Source organism: Pyxicephalus adspersus, chromosome 2, assembly GCF_032062135.1.
Source record: "Pyxicephalus adspersus chromosome 2, UCB_Pads_2.0, whole genome shotgun sequence".
Classification (NCBI taxonomy): domain Eukaryota; kingdom Metazoa; phylum Chordata; class Amphibia; order Anura; family Pyxicephalidae; genus Pyxicephalus; species Pyxicephalus adspersus.
In genome coordinates, this window is record NC_092859.1 from 11,391,944 (window position 1) to 11,410,308 (window position 18,365).

The 18,365-nt window shown below is 39.9% G+C and overlaps 1 protein-coding gene across 2 annotated transcripts in view; it reads left to right on the forward strand.

Moving 5' to 3' along the window:
- The first annotated feature begins 389 nt into the window (after nucleotides 1–389).
- The window catches only part of MAST1 (microtubule associated serine/threonine kinase 1), a 50,337-nt gene continuing 32,361 nt past the window's right edge, over nucleotides 390–18,365 (forward strand). The window contains exons 1-2 of one of the 2 annotated variants that reach the window (XM_072399497.1): nucleotides 390–443; nucleotides 13,206–13,234. In XM_072399497.1, the coding sequence (XP_072255598.1) occupies nucleotides 405–443; nucleotides 13,206–13,234 (68 nt within the window). In that variant the 5' untranslated portion in view covers nucleotides 390–404. Of the gene's footprint in view, nucleotides 444–13,205; nucleotides 13,235–16,215; nucleotides 16,954–18,365 lie in introns of those variants that run through there. The other variant, XM_072399498.1, reaches the window with a different exon arrangement.

Here is an 18,365-nt window from a genome sequence, read left to right on the forward strand (position 1 = left end):
AATGGGGGCTGCAGATGACAAACCTGCACCGTCTATAACCCAGCAGGAAAAGAGGACCCTGCCCAATGGAGCTTGCAATCTAAAAGGTGGCCGATATATAGAAGGAGGCCTCCTAATACATCCTCCATGCAAATAGCTGTCCTCAGTGGCTAACATTAGGTGTTGCCCACTGTGCGGCCTTTTTACCTGGCCCGTATTCCGGTAATGGCCCCGGTGGGTTTGGTCAGCTCTCCTCCCCCTCCTCCCTGTGTGCTAGTAAAAAGGTAGCCAAGCCTTTGTGTTGATGTATTAAAGTGTAGCTGTGTGCAGCCTCCCTCCTCCTCCTCTTCATCCTCCTCCCTCTCTTTCTCTCTCTTTCTCCCCCTCCCTGTCTGATCCTCTGTGTTCTGCACTCTCCATATGACATGGATGACTCTGCCATCATCAGACGCAGGAGGCTGCAGGTAAAGTGCCACCTCTGATGTGCCCTGATCACCCCACCCCCCTCCATCATGGTACCCAATCTTCATCTTATCTGCACCTTCTCATGCAATTGTCTTGGCTACATTGTTTCATCTTCGCTTCCTATAAGATCCCTACTTCCTCCCTTCTCTCCCATTCTGGTTGTATGTATCCAATACACCTTCCATGGCACCCTACCCATCCTTGCAGATCCTCTTGTGACTCCAGATTTTGTTCTCCCCTATCACACCCCTTGTTACCCCTCTGCTGATGCCAACCGGAGCAAAAGTGGGGCTGTTGCCCAGAGCAACCATCCTTAAGAAAAGCCAGCCTGGTTGCTATGAGTAATACATGTCACACTCTTGCTTTTCTTGGATTCTTTGCTAGGGTTTGTTATAGGGTTATGCTTATTTCAAATGCTTGTATGACTCCCTATCTTACTCTGTATTAGTAATGTGACCTATAGCAGCCAATCACATTTCATCTTACTGGCCTGAGTTTGGTAGATTGATGTTGTATTGGTTGCTATGGGCTATTGCAATTTGCACGTTGTTACGTATATATTTGCATTGCTTTATTGAATAGTTTAAGCTCTTTGCAGCCACTTGCATCTCTATGCACTCTAGTGTTGGCTGCATGGCATTTCTCAGGGTGGGTTTCACTGGGTGATAACAGTGGGCCATTGGTTATGTGCATTGGCATGGGCGCTTGCAGCCTCTATTGGTAGGAGCGCAATGGAGTGACAACACTGAGCAATTGGAAGTCAGGGACAGAGTGTTGTCACCGTATAACAGGAAGTGTTTGCACAAAGAAACCTGTACAACATTTCTATGTACTATTGGGATGAAAGTCATTAGATCTGAAATGACTTTATCATGTTTAATATTAGATGGGATTTTAGTGATGGGCTTTACTTCATGCAGTAACAATTCTAACTACCAGGATCAGTCAGAGCATTCTGAGACCTGGGATCCCTCCAGCTCCAAATCCCAGATTCCTGTACTCACAGCAACTATGAGACACCGAGATACCCCCAATAACATATTACTTCCTATAACTAATTCCTATGCATATTACACTCCCTATATTTGCTCCCTTTACATATTACACTGCTTCTAACTGCTCTCTGTAGATATTAAACTCCCTATAATTGCTCCCAGTACGTATCACACCACCTATACCTGCTCCCTATACATATTGCACTCCCTATACCTGCTCCCTATACATATTACACTGCCTATAACTGCTCCTTATACATATTACACTTCCTATAACTGCTCCCTATACATATTACACTTCCTATAACTGCTCCCTATACATATTACACTTACATATTACACTCCCTATAACTGCTCCCTATACATATTACACTGTCTATAACTGCTCCCTATACATATTACACTTAGTAAAACTGCTCCCTATACATATTACACTGCATATTAATATTTCGATAATTCCTCCTGTTAAATTATCATTGTCTATAACTTCTCTTTCTGTTTCATTTTACATATAACTCATCCTATTCCTTCAATTCCATATTACACTTTATATTACTCATCCTACTACAGTACTTTATATTACGCTGCATATAATTCCTCCTGCTTTTATTTATAACACTGGCTATAATTGCCCCTCCTATTTCATGTTATGCTGCACGTCACTTTTTCTGTATATACATATTACACGACTATTCCATCCTACATTGACTATAACACTTTTTGCAATTCTGTATTACACTGCATATTACTCTTCCTACAACTCCATATTACATTGACTTTATTACTTTCTGCTTATCTATATTATTCTAAATATTACTCTTTCTACAATTCCATTTACTTTGACTATAACACATTTTACTATTCTGTATTACACTGCATATTACTTTACTTTTAAAACTCCATATTCCATTGACTTTATTACTTTCTACTTATCTATATTATTCCGAGTATTACTCTTCCTACAAATCCATTTACTTTGACTATTATACGTTTTACTATTCTGTATTACACTACATATTACTTTACTTTTACAACTCGTTTACAACTCTGCATGTTACTCTTCCTACAACTCCATATTACATTGACTAGAACTCTTCTTACTACTCCATAATACACTGTGCATTATTCCTCCAGCAATTCCATATTATTTTGAATATAACACTTCTTACTACTCTACATTACACTGCACGTTACCCTTCCTACAGTACCACAATACATTGACTATAGCTCTTATTACTACTCCATATTACATTTCATGTTACTATTCCTACAGTTCCAAATTTCATTGACTATAACTCTTCTTACTACTCCATACCTCTGCATATTACACTTCCTACAACTCCATATTCTTTCAGTTATCCTGGCTACATTCTAATGTTATATATTGCATTATTGCATTTCATCCAGCTCTTCCCATATCTGCTGATTATCCTGGCCATTGCACCGACTACCATATACTTATATATACATATTTCCCTTGCCCAATAATCCTGACCATAGCTCCATCTATCTCCATCTCTATTACTCCATAATACATTTTCTATACCCCTCCTATATCTCCATACAGCCTTGGCATACATTTGTGCATATTGCAGGGGGCCACCAATATGGATGCCACCCCTGGTTACCTACAGCAGGGAGATAAAAGACAACACCGGACTGTTAGTTATGAATAACACAGATTTCTTTCCTTGCTTTGATATAAAAGCCAAGATTTCCCTATGACTTTTTATCCCGCACATTGGTATAGTGGATCTTTTGATCCGGTATCTGTTGCTAGGCAACCGCTGCATCATAACCTGTGCTTGGCACTGAAGCTTCTGTGCATTCTAGGCCCGCAATCCTTATTTCTGGGTTTATAAAGCATTTTGGTGACATTTCTTTTCATCTTTTCCTCTAATATTCCGTGTCACCAAGCTGTGTAGGTAGTTGACCTCCCTTCCCTTGGTGTTTACAGTGAAAATTGAGTACCAGGGCCAATATGGACCAATATGGGGGATGATGTGCAAAGTGTTGCAAATTATTGTAACCAATTAGCTTCCTGCAGTCAGATCACCAGAAATGATATATAATTATAACTGTAGTTAGCTGTGAGGGGAATTCATGCAAAAAAAAAAAACATCAGTCTGTGTGTAAATAAATATATAAAATATTGCATGGCAAAAGCTTTTTTAGAAATACACAGAAATTTCCCAGTTTTATCGTCTTTTTCCCCATGAACGTTGATTTTGCGATGCATTGTGGGTATTTGAGCTTCACTCTCACAAATGGCCAGCATACTTTCTGCAGAATGCTTTGCCTCAGACCGGCCTCAATCCAATTTTCCTCGGCTTTGTGACGACAATGATGCTGTATGAGCTTATTGCTGTAGAATATATTTATGTCGTGCGCTAAAAGGGCCGCACTGCATTATGGATGGGCTGTGGTTCGGTTATTGATTATATAATTGCTTTAACAGGGTGGGGGGAACAAAATGAGACAGGATAGCATAGACTCAACCGGCATTGGGAAACTAACAGTTCCAGCATGCCCTGTGTCAGTCATTAACAGGGCATTTGTAGTGTTTTTGAGGTTTTTTAGATATAGAGGCAACTTATTATTATCAACGTAGCAATCAAAATGCCTGTGAAGGTTTCCATTTATCCAGGTAAAATATTCATATATATCTGAACTAAGGAAACCTATTGGATGTGTGAGGAAACATCTTCATCATTTCATGTGATTGTGACCAACTACTACTAGCTAATACATTAAAGTAAATGTCTAGGAAGATTTTTTAGATTAGTTTATCCTGTAAAAAAAAAAGCAATACCCACTTTGTCCCTGGCACTGATCCCCAAAATGTTAAACCACTTTGACACCCAGTATTGCTTTTCTTCAGGGTTCCATGGCACCCAATGTCAATCATATTGCCTTCTGTGAGCCCAGCTATGTCATGGACCTGCCCCTTCCTGGGCCAGGACCAGCTTGAGAGACCTAAAAGGGCTTTAGGGTAAGGGGTCTCTAGTAAATGGATAGGATGTGTTCTCCTAAATATGAAATGTTGGTGATGTCAGTGGTCTCTATGAGTGGATAGGCTTCATCCTGATGACTATGAAGTTTATTAGTCATGTCACTGGTCTCTAAGGAACAAATAATTCATATAAAGCTTATTGATCATGTAACTGGTTTCTAGTAATAGATAGGCTGTATTTATATAAATATGAAGTATGTCAGTGACATTACTGATCTCTGGTGAAAAGACTGGCTATGTAAAGTATAGAATTTGGACACCACGGCCTTCCAGTGGGAGACACTCTGAGCAGAGTAAATTGGTTTGGGCTTTTTGGTGCATAATTGCTGTTGATAAAACTGGCAAGAAATGGAAATCTGGCAGATTTGTGCACACTGCTCAGGCTGCCAGCTAAATCTATCTAGTCACTCATAGAAAAAAAAAGAGTTGTCTTGGAGATGACGATAACTAAGAAATGATGACTCTGTGGAGATTGCTGGCTTTCTGTTGCAAGAGCAGAATAACCCATGAGGGTTCTGTATTTACACTGCTGAAAATGCAGTTTAGCGTTAATCACAATTACGCAGTCAGTTTCTTGCTCTCCATGGGCCTCACGTACAAAAAGTCAACTCCATCTGTTAGTTTCCTTCTGCAGGTCATGATAAAAAAAGACGTATCTTACTAGCTTTAAAATCAACTTCATTTGGTATGAAAGTACCACACAAAAGGGCCACAATGTTGTGATATGGTAAAATGTTTTTAAAAACAGACCTTAACGGGAAACAATAGAAGGTCCTTGAGGAGTTCCCATTAATCCCACTTCAGGAAGTCCCCAGGAGGCCTGCTCTTTTTTCCATTGATGAGATTCCTTGGATAAGAAGTACATCAATGTGCATAGAGGAGTGTTATAGTTACCTACAGAGTGAAAGGTTTGTTCTGGGTTGGCTCCTGAGCAGCTGGTGGATAAAGAGGCACCACAGATTATGGCACTGCTAGCTGTGCCTCCTCTTTGGAGTTAAGACTTCAAGAATAGAGAACTAAAAGAAAGTGTGGATCTGTTTTCTGGTCTAGAACTTGAACACTCTTTCACCTGACCTGGACATTAGTCTCCTGGCTCTTCCACTCTCTGTTTTCTCTGACAGTCTGTCTGTGGACTTATTCTGATCTAGCATCTGCACTGTCTGTCATCAGATGTTGCCCCTGGGAACATGTTGAGTTTATTGAACCTAATGACCACTCAAATGCAAGAGAGAGAGCAGAGAGGGTCAAATTCACTGGGAGAGGAAAGTTTGGATGGTGGACTGTCCTTGATGGAGGTTCACTAGATGAGGGTATCCATTTGTGGTTCTGTAGGGGCATCCAGAGATGTCCTTCAGAGTTTAGTAGAAGTTTGAATGCCATTGTTGTAGTTTCTTTGCTGGAAAGGAATTTCCACTCTGTTGTGAAGAAAACTTTCCCTCTATTGCATTGCCAACCCTCTTCTCAAATAAGACTGCAAAGATATCTATTGTACAAATATTATTGACAGAAACTACAGCAGCTGTGTCCAGGTTTCTGTACGTATCTTTAGAGCCCCCTGGAAGTCTTGATACCCGGGCGCTTTATAACCCTAAGACCAGCTTCAACTTGGAAGTCATCACACTTATCTGCCACTTCCTGTATCACAGGCATTGGTTTTGGTTGGTGGCACAACCAGTCACAATTAGCATCTAATAGTATTGTGAAGGAGGTGGAAAGGTGGAAGCCAAATCACTGATTTTGTAGCTGAAGTAAGTATTTGCAAAACACAACACCCAAGTGCTCAAGGCAGCTTCTGTATCTGCTTACAATATGTCTGTGTCTGGCAATAAAATCTAGTTCCCACTAGTGCCCACTTTCTGATAAAGTGATATGTTTTCTTGTAAAAAGTCTTGTAAAAATCTGACTTATCTAAAATCATTGTTTTTAATGGAAAAATTCTATACAGTGAATGTGTTACTTTTCCTTTTCACTACTACTTTTTTCATACACTTGGTTCCTAAAATGCAATACTTTAGAAGTTTGACACATTCGGTAGGTAAATCATCCTTTTTTTTTTTTTTTTTTTTTTTTTTTACAGAAGTCTATAAATCAATCAAAGAATGATACTGATAAGGAAATAGGGACAGAGGGCTTTGTTTTCAAAAAAGGGACAGTCTCTTGAAATAAGCAGGTGGCCACTCTGGAGCTTCCAGGCCCAGGCTATACATAAGACCTTGACTTCTGTCTGAATGGGTATTTGCACCACCCTGTCCTAGTTGTAGGGCTTAGTAAATCTCTGATGGGATGTGGTATGGCCTTCTGACTTGAGCAGACATTGTATGTAGGGCTTGAATCGATAATCCATAGGGTTGCACAGTAAAATAAAAAACTAACTTGAAGAGAGACACAAGCATTTAAGATGAACCTGACCTTGCCTAAAAATTTTCGAAATATTGAAGTGTTGGCTACTTGTGGTGTCCGATAATACCATTAATAATCTTTAAATAAATCCATGTTTCTCTTTGTAGGCACTTATATCCCAGACCTAAGCTGTACACAGAGATAAGACTTGTCAAATTCAGATATGCTCATGTTGTTAAGCTCTATCCCTGTCACTAAGATACTGGACCAAAGTGAGGATTAGATACAATGGACAGTTGAATGACAGCCATTGTGCCTTAGTGTCAGGAAGAAGCAGGGCTTCATTGTATCTTGATACCCTGGGTATAGGACCCAAGAAGACTGTTTTAGGGCCACATAGATTATTTTGACTTGTACCTGTTCCTCAGGACACTTGCTACCTTAGAATCATCTTTGGCAAGATTAAAGTCGCTTTAGTTGAACCCAAATTAATGTTATTAGATTAGACAGTACCTAGAACCTGAAGGGATTCATTTAAAGGCCAACGGCACCCAAAACATTTATTTCAATTTAGCACCAATGGTATTAATATGGTGTTGGAGTCTGGATAAATGAACCAGTTTAGTACCAAGAACCTGTAAAGGTGATATAGAGTACACACAAAATGAGAGGTCCATTTGTATACAGTGAGCTCCCTATTAGGGTCTTGCAAGTATGGACACCAACCTACCTAATTTAAGACCAACCTACCAACCTGAAATATAGGGGCTGATTTATTAAAGCTCTCCAAGGCTGGAGAGGATACACTGGGTGACCCAACAAACCTGGAAAAGATTTCTTAAAAGTAATTAGCTATTTGTTAGCAAATGCTTTCAATCCTAGACCACATCCATTCCAGGTTTGCTTGATCACCCAGCTTCGCTGATAAAATTGTATCCTCTCCAGCCTTGGAGAGCTTTAATAAATCAGGCCTATAGTCCTTAGTTTAGTTGTCTTTATTGGATGTCATTACAAACGTTAGATGAACAGATATAAGCATTGTCTCATGTTTGATACGTAGATCAGGTAATAACGTATCTCCACAGTTGCTGGGCTTCAGACTCTATTAGTTGTCTGCCAAATTTTGTTTATTTCTATTTTACCCCAGGCAGCTCCGTTTACTAGGAAGCAGCCAAAAGAGGTGTCTGTATTGTGACTAATTAGCTAGCTGTGTTCATGTTGTCTGCGCATTTCAATGAGTCCTGTGTATTAAAACGTGAATAATAAAAAATGGATACATGTCTTAAAGCAATCCTACAGATGTCTGCCTCTAAAGCAGAATTTTCACATAAATGGAAGGTCTGCTTACGCTGCATGGGCCTTCTTCTCAAATCACCTATCAAATGTAGGTAAAAATGTAATAAGATATAGTTATATCTACCTTCCCCGTCTACTAGTGCATTGGTAAGGATCAGACATCTTCTTCCTTCCTGATAGTGTCTCATGGAACTTCCTCACTTATAACCTCATCACACGCACGGCTCTAAGACTTTTCTAGAGCTGCCCCGACTCTCTGGAATGGTCTTCAACGTCCCATTTGGCTTGCTCCTACTTTCTGCTCACTAAAAAGAGCACACAAAATGATCTTTTCATACTTGTCTACCCGTCTTCTTCGTTCTTTTAAAACCCTCACTACTTCCCACCATTCATATCTCCCCTCCTATTGTGTGATACTTCCCCCACCTCCTAGATTGTAAGCTCTTCGGGGCAGGGTCCTCTCCTCCTCCTGTGTCATTGTCTGTATCTGTCTGTCATTTGCAACCCCTATTTAATGTACAGTGCTACGTAATATGTTAGCGCTATATAAATCCTAGTGCAATATAATAAATTTATCAATAATAATAATAACATGGAGCAGGCGTAACCTCAGGAGAAGATGCTCTTGCAATGGATTGGAGTGTCTTCTTGTGATATTTCCCCCGCTCTGAGTTCTACAGGACTCTACCTACAAGGGAAGTGACATCAAGCTCAGTGATATGGAAGATGGGGGTAAGGTAAGTATTGCATTTTGGTTTCTTAGGGTGATTCACAGCAGAGCACTTTGTTTTTCACATTGTTTTTTACAGGCAGTAGGAGGCTGGCAGGGAAGTGGACCTTCCTTTTGCATTATACAACACACACCATTGCAGCACACTGAACTGATAGAACACAAGGTACACTGCCCTATGCATTAGGGTTGTGTTGGCAATGCTGGCCAATGCCACCCAATGCCCGTGGCATGAATGGAGGCTTAAATATACCATTGAAAACAATTTGTTATATATGCTTATTAAGTACATCAAATAAATATTGATCATGCCAGAAATTAGGAGGTGTTCTGTGTCCTGTGCACACTTCCTGTGTAATAATTAGAATACTATTTAGCCCTTCTAGTTTTTATCTTCAGACTAAAGAATGTTTGGTTTCTGTGTTTTGGAGATGAGGAGAGGCATTGGTGGCATTGATGGCAAAGAAATAAATGGTTTAGTGCAGGTCTGACAACACAAAAATGTTGTGTTGTCGGCCTACAACTGGACTTAGTAGCTTAATGGATTTGTGACAGATCAGTAAGTATTTTCTGTACTTGCAGGGACTTTAAAAGGTTAAAACACCAGAAAATGTGCATTTATTGCTAATATGTTTTTCTACCGCATATGTTTTTTTTCTTTTACTCTCATTTAAACTTTTGCAGGGGGCTATTTGTACAGAATGAGGGAGCTTGGACAGTATAAGCAAATGTGCATTTTTTGCAAAACAGGAGCAAATATTATTCTTCTTTAGGTAAAGATACACATTTACAATGTCTGGTAAAAAATTGAAATACTTCCCTTGCAGTGGAAGTTCCCCTACACTGCGAGGGGTAAATTCTTGTGTAGGGGAACATTGAAGAGCGTTGTTACCTCTTCCCCTTTTTCCTCACTCCCCTAGTAGCAATTGCTCTCTTCCTCCCCTATACGCCCCTGGTTGGGTCCCCAGTGTCCTCATACACATACCAGGGCTGCTGGTCCTCCATGGTAAATGATGACCAGATTTAGGGACCAGTGCTCCTAGACAAAAAGGGGCATTCAGCTTGGCACTGTAGATGGCAGTTCCCAAAAGTCCGTAAAACTAAATCAAGGAGAGGGGAACAGAAGAAATACAGTCTCCTTTTATGTTTTAATCAGTTAGATTTTAGTGGAGTCATCTTTTATTGGCTAAAAAATAATAAGCACATTTTCATTTCCTAACTGGCACTGGTGTGATAAAGGTTTGGCTGTTCTTCCCTAGGGCGTAATAGGAGCTGAGTGGCCCTCGGTACAACATTTACTATGTTACAGGATTATGGGAATGGATGGAGAAGGAACAAATGTGATGGTTCATCATTATTCTACAATGCTCTTTAAGATTCACAAGTAAATGAATATATTTAAAAATTCACAAAAAACAATCAAATAGTCAGAATTATGGCAGTGATAGGCTGATTTGGGCAATATTGGGAATTTTTTTCTTTGGTTTTATAGAAAGCTTGTATATTATTATGGATGATATTGTTCCCTTTCTTGTAGTTTATCAGGATATTTACAGTCCTACAGTATATACTGTATACAGTCACAGTATTTTCATACCATTAGAACTTATTTTAGGGGTGAGATTATGTTGTATTATGCCATCCCATTTTCTGCGTGCCCCATTTTCTGCACCCCATACAGTGGGGTTTACTTGCAGAGCATAGCACCATCGATAAATGTGATCCCTACCTGGATGATATTTAGATTGCTAAAACACCATATGTCATAACCAATTACCAAATAAACCAAACCATAACCAAATAAAATAGTTGTTTCCACTTTCATTTCATCCTTAGCTACATGTCAGATCTCCTGCAGCCTCTTTAAAGTCAGTTCATGTATACTTGCCATTGATGATGGCTGCATTGGGATATTATTAATATTATTAATAAAAAACAAGATTTATATAGAGCCAACATATTACGCAGTGTTGAACTTTAAATGGGGGTTGCAACTGACAGTGACACAGGAGGAGGAGAGGACCCTGGCCTGAAGAGCTTACAATCTAAGAAGTGGAGGAAGCAGCACACAATAAGAGGGAAGATATGTAGTGGTGGGAAGTAGTGAGGGTTTTAGAGACAGAAAAAGATGGGTAGGCAAGTTTAAAAAGATGGGTTTTAGGTGCTCCTTTAAATGAGCAGAAAGTTGGAGCAAGCCGAATAGAAGGAGGAAGACTATTCCAGAGGGTGGGGCAGCTCTGAGAAAAGTCTTGGAGCGGTGCGTGTGATGAGGTTATGAGTGAGGAAGACATTAGTAGGTCATCAGAGAAGCGGAGAGAGCGGGTGGGGGAAATCAGGTTAGAAAGGTAAGTGGGACAAGAACTGTGTAGGGACTTGAAGGTAAAGCACAGGAGCTTGAATTTGATTCTCAGGTGAAATGGAAGCCAATTAAGAGGGGGTGACCATGGTTGTATGTTTGCTGAATGGCCACTTGTAATTTCCATAGGAAGTTTATATGATAGGGTGACAATGCAGAAGCACAATTAGGAAACATACACATTGCGTTGCCACCCTTTTCCCAAGAAAATGCACAAACAAGGACCTCCATGGCAGCATTACCAGATATTTTATTAAAACGATGCAGATCTCAAAATATCAAATAATGACTTTAGTGATTTTATTGACATGTTCACGCTTGCTAAAATTTCAAGGAATTGAATTTACATATATTTTATAGAATATTGCAAGCACTATAAGTGTATTGTGTCCCTTTATTAGTCATATATGTTGTAAAAATTAGATTTTCATTGAGGTCATTCCAGCAGCTACGTGTACAGCAGATATACAGTATGATCTTTTTCCAGATGTTATGACACGTAACATGGCAACATAGCCCTGATTCGTTGTGCTGAGCGCTGAGCCCTCTGCTTCCTCCGGAGTATATCAGCATTTTTCTGGTTGCTGTCTGGTCTCCGTAGTAACTGAGCTCCAATGCAGAGAGGCTAGGGAATTGAGCAGAAAATTTAGCACTAAATGGGAGTGTGTGCGGCGTCTACAAGGACTGATATGACAACTGGTATTTCTTATGGAACTGTCAGCGTTGTCTTCCTCTTTTCTTATATACAGTAAATATATAGCCGCTTTATATCGGATATCAGAACTCACCAGCCAGTCAGACACAGTCTGGGGGGGAAATGGGGAATAAAGGTTTAGATGCCTAATACATCCCATATATTCTTCAATATATCTGTGCAATATCCTTCAGGCTCCTTTTACATCAGCGTGCATGAATCTTTTAGGAATAATGTGTTGCATTAAGGCAGCTTGTTCATATTTGACAAGAGTGGCACGGTGGTTCACCATTGCTTAACACATTGGCCTTGCAGCACTTGGGTATCATAGACACAACATGGAGTTTGAATGTTTCTGTGTTTGTGTGGATACTCCAGTTCCTTCCACATCCCAAAAGCCAGTAGATTAAAGGGCATCCCCACAATGTGACCCCAAGACCCCAGCAGTCTGTAGGGAGAACAATGACTTCTATAGGGGATTATAGCAGTCATTTTATGAAACAAGTCTCCTTTAACCTTTCTCTTTTTTCCCCAAACAAATCTGTAACATGTCCACAGTTTCTGACCATTGTTTCCTCCAGTGCAGCCATTTTCATTCTTTTTTACCATGGAGGAACCCTTAAAATGACTTCAGGTCTTCAAGGTACCCCAGACAATATTTACTTACTATCCACAGCTTGCGGTATATTAACATGGTGGTGAGTAGGAACAATGACTTATAGGCTGCTGACCACTGGAAGAATGTCACCCTTACAGATAGCCAAAAAGATCATCGGTGGTAACTGACCCAAGAGCTACCAATTATTTATTGGTCTGCTCTGGAGGGACCCTAAGGTTCCATACAGCTCTGGTGGAGAAGCATGACTGTAGTCTGTCTGCAGTCTCTGTCTGTCCTTCCCAGCATTTCCTATACTCAACATTATACTCAACACTCACATTATAAACCTGAATTATTAAAGTTCTCCAAGGCTGCAGAGCAGACTGCCAAGTCTGCCATTTCATCTGCCAAGCTAGGTAATCCAGCAAACCGGGAATGGATTTCCTAAAAGTCATTTGCTTATTTGTTAGCAAATGTTTTCAGTCCTGGACCAGATGTATTCAAGGTTTGCTGGATCACCCAGCTTCACTGATGAAAGTGTATCCTCTCCAGTCTTAGAGAGCTTTAATAAATCAGGTCCGATGTGTGATGTCAGGTGGCAGAGCTGCGGCTCCTATTCAGTATGACATTCACTGGTTTATGCAATTACATGATTGATAATGATTATCTTATTTATGTATAAGGCTGTGACCCTATTTATTGCTGATTTTTTCTTATTGGCTCTTCTTTGTTTTTACAGGATCTGCCCCTGCCCAGGAAGAGCAGTGGGTAAGTATTATTTCTATTTTGTAGCCTTTTCCTCTGTTATATGGGAATGCACATCAATTGGATCTTTAGATGTTGACTGCTAGATTATGAAGGTTCTGTGTTTTTTTCAATTAATGTTAAAGGAATGATCTATTCATAGGTGTATGAGGTGTACCAAGATTTAAATGTTTAGATGTGGATTAGGGGAACAGAGCTTACCATGTCTGGAGGTGGATATGGGGTACAGAGCATATAATATCTACGAATGGATATGGGGTACAGAGCGTATAATGTTTACAAGTTTATATGGGGTACAGAGCATATATTGTCTGTAAATGTATATGGGGTACAGAGCATATAATGTCTATAAATGTATATGGGGTACATAGCATATAATATCTACATATATAAATGGGGTACAGAGCTTATAATGTCCACAAGTGGATATGGGGTACAGAGCGTATAATGACTACAAATATATATGGGTTTCAGAGCTTATAGTGTCTACAAATGTATCTGGGGTACAAAGCATATATTATCTATGAATGTATATGGGGTGCAGAGCCTATAATGGGGTACAGAGCTTATAACAAATGTATATGGAAAGTGTATAATGTCTACAAATGTATATGGGGTACAGAGCTTATAATGACTACAAATGTATATGGGTACAGAGCTTATAATGTCTACAAATGTATATGGGGCTACAAATGTATATGGGGTACAGAGCTTATAATGACTACAAATGTATATGGGTACAGAGCTTATAATGTCTACAAATGTATATGGGGTACAGAGCATATAATGTCTACGAATAATTATGGGGTACAGAGCGTATAATGCGTACAAATGTATATGGGGTACTGTGCATATAATGTCTACAAGTGGATATGAGGTACAGAGCGTATAATGTCTACAAATAATTATGGGGTACAGAGCCTATAATGCCTACAAATGTATATGGGGTACAGAGCGTATAATGTGTACAAATATATATGGGGTACAGAGCATATAATGTCTATAAGTGGATATGGGGTATAGAGCGTATAATGTCCACAAGTGGATATGGGGTATAGAGCGTATAATGACTACAAATGTATATGGGGTACAGAGCGTATAATGTGTACAAATATATATGGGGTACAGAGCATATAATGTCTACAAGTGGATATGGGGTATAGAGCGTATAATGTCTACAAGTGGATATGGGGTATGTAGTTTACCATGTGCAGAGATGGAATATGAGAATACATAGTTTGTCTTGTCTTACCACGGACATTGGGTACAGAGCTTATCCTGTCTAGAGGTGAATGTAGAGTACAGAGCAGAGTATCATGTCTGGAAGTAACTTAGAAGATTTGTGACTTATTGGTCCTGATTTATTAAAGCTCTCCCAGGTTGGAGAGAATACACTTTCGTCAATGAACCTGGGTGATCCAACAATCCCAGAATGGATTTCTTTAAAGTAATTTTCTATTTTCTAGCAAATATTTTGAATCCTGGGTCAGATCCATTTCAGGTTTTCTGGATTACCCAGCTTCACTGATGACAGTGTATCATCTTAAGCCTTGGAGAGCTTTAAGCCTTGGAGAGATAAATCAGGCCTGATGTGTCCAGAGATGGATATGAGCATGCAGATCCCTGATAACAAAAGTATATATAAATCCCTTTCTTTTTATGCATACTGATGTATTTGGGGTACAGAGCTTGTTATGCCAAGAGGTGGATACAAAATAAAGAGTTTATTATGTCTAGAAGTAGATATAGGGTATAGAACTTATGTCCAGAGGGTGAATACAGGGTAAAGAGAATTTTATGTTCAGAGTTGGATATAAGGTAAAGAGCTTATCATGAATACAGGTGGTTACTGTTATATCTTTATGAGCATATGGTTAACAAGGCTTATATTATCTGAACAAGGGTATGAAGTACTGATTTTATTATGTCTAGAGGTAGATATGGGGTACAGAGCATATTATATCCAAAGGAGGGTATAGGGTACAGTACCTTTTGTGTTTAGTGGTGGATATTAAGTAAAGTGATTATTATGTCTTTAGGTGGTGATAAGGTGCGAACATTAATATCTCTATATGTGGATATGGTGTACATAGCTTAACATATCTATAGAAGGATATGGAGTACTGATTTTTTTAGGTAGATATGAAGTACCAAGCTTATCATGCCCAGAGGTGGATATAAGGTACAGATTTTATTGGGTCTAAAGACTGATATAGAGTAAAGATCTTTTCATGTCTAGAAGTGGGTGTAGGGTGCAATACATCTTAGGTTTACAGCTGAATATAGGTTACATAGCTTATAATGCCTGATATCTTGTAGAGATATGTAAAGGAAGTACATCTCATTCCATCTAAAGAGTTGTTTTTGTGTATAGAAGAATGTAAGTTACAGAGACGATCATATACAGAAGGTGATTATGGGGTACAAAGCTCATTGGGCCTAATTTATTAAGGCTCCCCAGGGCTGGAGAAGATACACTTTCATCAGTTAAGCCGGGTGATCCAGGAAACCTGGAATAGATCAGGTCCAGGATTCAATATAGAATCCAGGTTTGCTGGATCACCCAGCTTTACTGATGAAAGTGTATCCTCTCCAGCCTAGTGTTGGAATGAATGGTTGCAATACTTATATCTTGGGTATACATAGAATACAGAACTTATCCAGTTCAGAGATGGCTCGATGTATCTAGAGACAGATTTGGGTGTATAGGCCTTCTGTCAAAAGATGGACCTGGTTCAGAGCTTATCATGAACATGGACACAGAATTGTGTATTTAGAGGTGGATGAGGAGGATACAAATTTTGTCATGTCTAAGGATGGATTTGGAGATGCAGGCCATAGCCTGTTACCCCCAGGATCTTTTAATTGGGGTTGTTTGCTAATAATACCCTTGGGCCGCCTGATTATCCCCTGATTCTTCTGAACCTGACATGATTGGATGATAATGCTTTTTGGGAATCTTAATATACATGTATGGTGACACATATACACACTTACAGATACGTGCCGAGGCACAGGCATGACAAGACCAGTTATCGTCATCCACACACGTGTAGTTGACGTGTCACATAAAGGCAGATGCATACTCATGCTAAGAGGAGCTGTAAAGGACACAGCTGCAACCTTTCACTGGTTCAATCTCTCCGTCTGCTCGCCCCCTCCTGTCTGCAGATCTTTTTGCTGCTTCCTTTCCCTTCATAATATCCTTGTCATCCTTCCCTGTCTGCTCTCCCACTGGATCTCCATCATTTCTCCCTCGACTGTCTCCAAAGCTCTGCCTTTGTCTTCTCCTTTCCTTCCTCTGTCTCTCCGCCAATCCCTCCTCTGGTTGCCCTCCCTCTCTCCATATCTCATTCCCTGTCACCTTCTCAGCTGTCTACCTATACATCACAGCTGTACCGGGCTCCTTCTCCAGTCCCTTTCTCCATCTATCTCTGTCTCTTCCTATCCAGCTTTGTCCCTTTACATCCTTTCCTCTTCTATTGTCCTGCTTTCTCACCTGCTAAATTCTCTTCCTTCTCCTACACCTCTCCCTTGGTTACTTTCCTATTGTTTTGTCTCGTCATCATCCTTTCCTCAATACCAGAATGTCCCCTTCTGGTCTCTACCAATGACTATGTCTTTTCTGGAATCTCTCTGACCACCATCTGACAACTCCTCCATCAACGCTTACCTGGCCGAGGTCACCTACCCCCTCCAGCCATGTTCAGACGCACCAAGAGGTAACATTTCATCTTGTAAAGAAGGGCAAAGAAAGATGGGATTATCATTGGGGCAATGAAGGTCTGCTAGGTGCACCTCCCAAATATGGGGATTTAGTTTTATTAGCTGCAGCGGATGTTGTGAGTGAGCAGGTGTGTGATGACATTGCTGTATGATCTGTGCCCTATTTTATATCGTTCTTCATCTATGTATCTATCTGCTTGCTATCTATTCTTTTTTTTATACATCTCTTTATCTACCTATATATATCTCAGCTTACATACTTCATCTCTTTTCTTTATTCTACTTCTTCAGAACAAATAGAATACAGTTCATTTTTTATTTTTCAAACTGGGCAATGCTGATTATTCAAGAGCCTGTGCAAGGATAAGGGAACAAGCATACGTAATAGGAAACAGGCAATAGGCTCCTAAGCAGGGACATTTAGCTTGGCTTGGAGTGATTCTGTTTAGTCAATGGAGAGGACGGTAATGCTGGTAGTGGCTTTCAGCACCACTTATCAGCGGGTGAAAGAATAGATAGGAACAAAATTTCAAACTTGATCAATAGGTCCTCCTGGGATAAGATAGCTGACGGTCATACATGGGGCCTGTAGACAAGAGGCGGTTACCTGACTAGCTGAACCGGGTTACTGCTATCTCAGCCATGTCTGCTTGTGGTATAAAGATTCTCAGGATCCAAGAATCCGATTTCTTGGCCCCAATATGATGTGTAAAGGAGGTGCGTCTATTTTTGGGTTAACCTTGGTGATCTATGGAAAGATGCTAAAATGACAATACCTCTAACAAAGACTTTCCAACTTGTTGAACCCAAACAACCTTTTTCTTTTGTTAATAAGAAGTAGTAAACTGTAATTGCAATGCAGCGGGTCACCATGTGGAGACAGGGCAGATATCTCCCTGAGAACAATGCTCCATCTAATGCCAGTCTAAAGGACAGGTTCTGTTTCTTGGAAATGGGATTCTAGCCTACAGTTCACATTTGAATGAATCCCGTATGTATAATGTATGCAGATTAGACAGACGCCTAGGGCACCACAGAGCAGGAGGCATCTTTTTTTTCTATAATTAAGTGGGTCTAATTTGCATGAACTAAAATGGAACAAATAAAAAACATTCTTGGCTATACTAGCTCTCATTTTCTAACTTTTCAGTATTGAACGGGTTGCTATGCAAAATTCTTCCAACACCAGCTTAAATATACTCTGTGCACATCTTATTTTAAAGGGATTTTCAGCAACACCCATCGTGATCGTTGAAAATCCCATCACAGCAGTCATGCTCAAGTTGCAGAAGTCAGGCTCTTATCTTAATTTTCGGGAATTACAATGATCTTCCCCATACAATAACCACAAGCAAATGCAAAATTTAGGCGCAAAGATTTCACTAATAGAGCCTGCAAGGGATAGAAG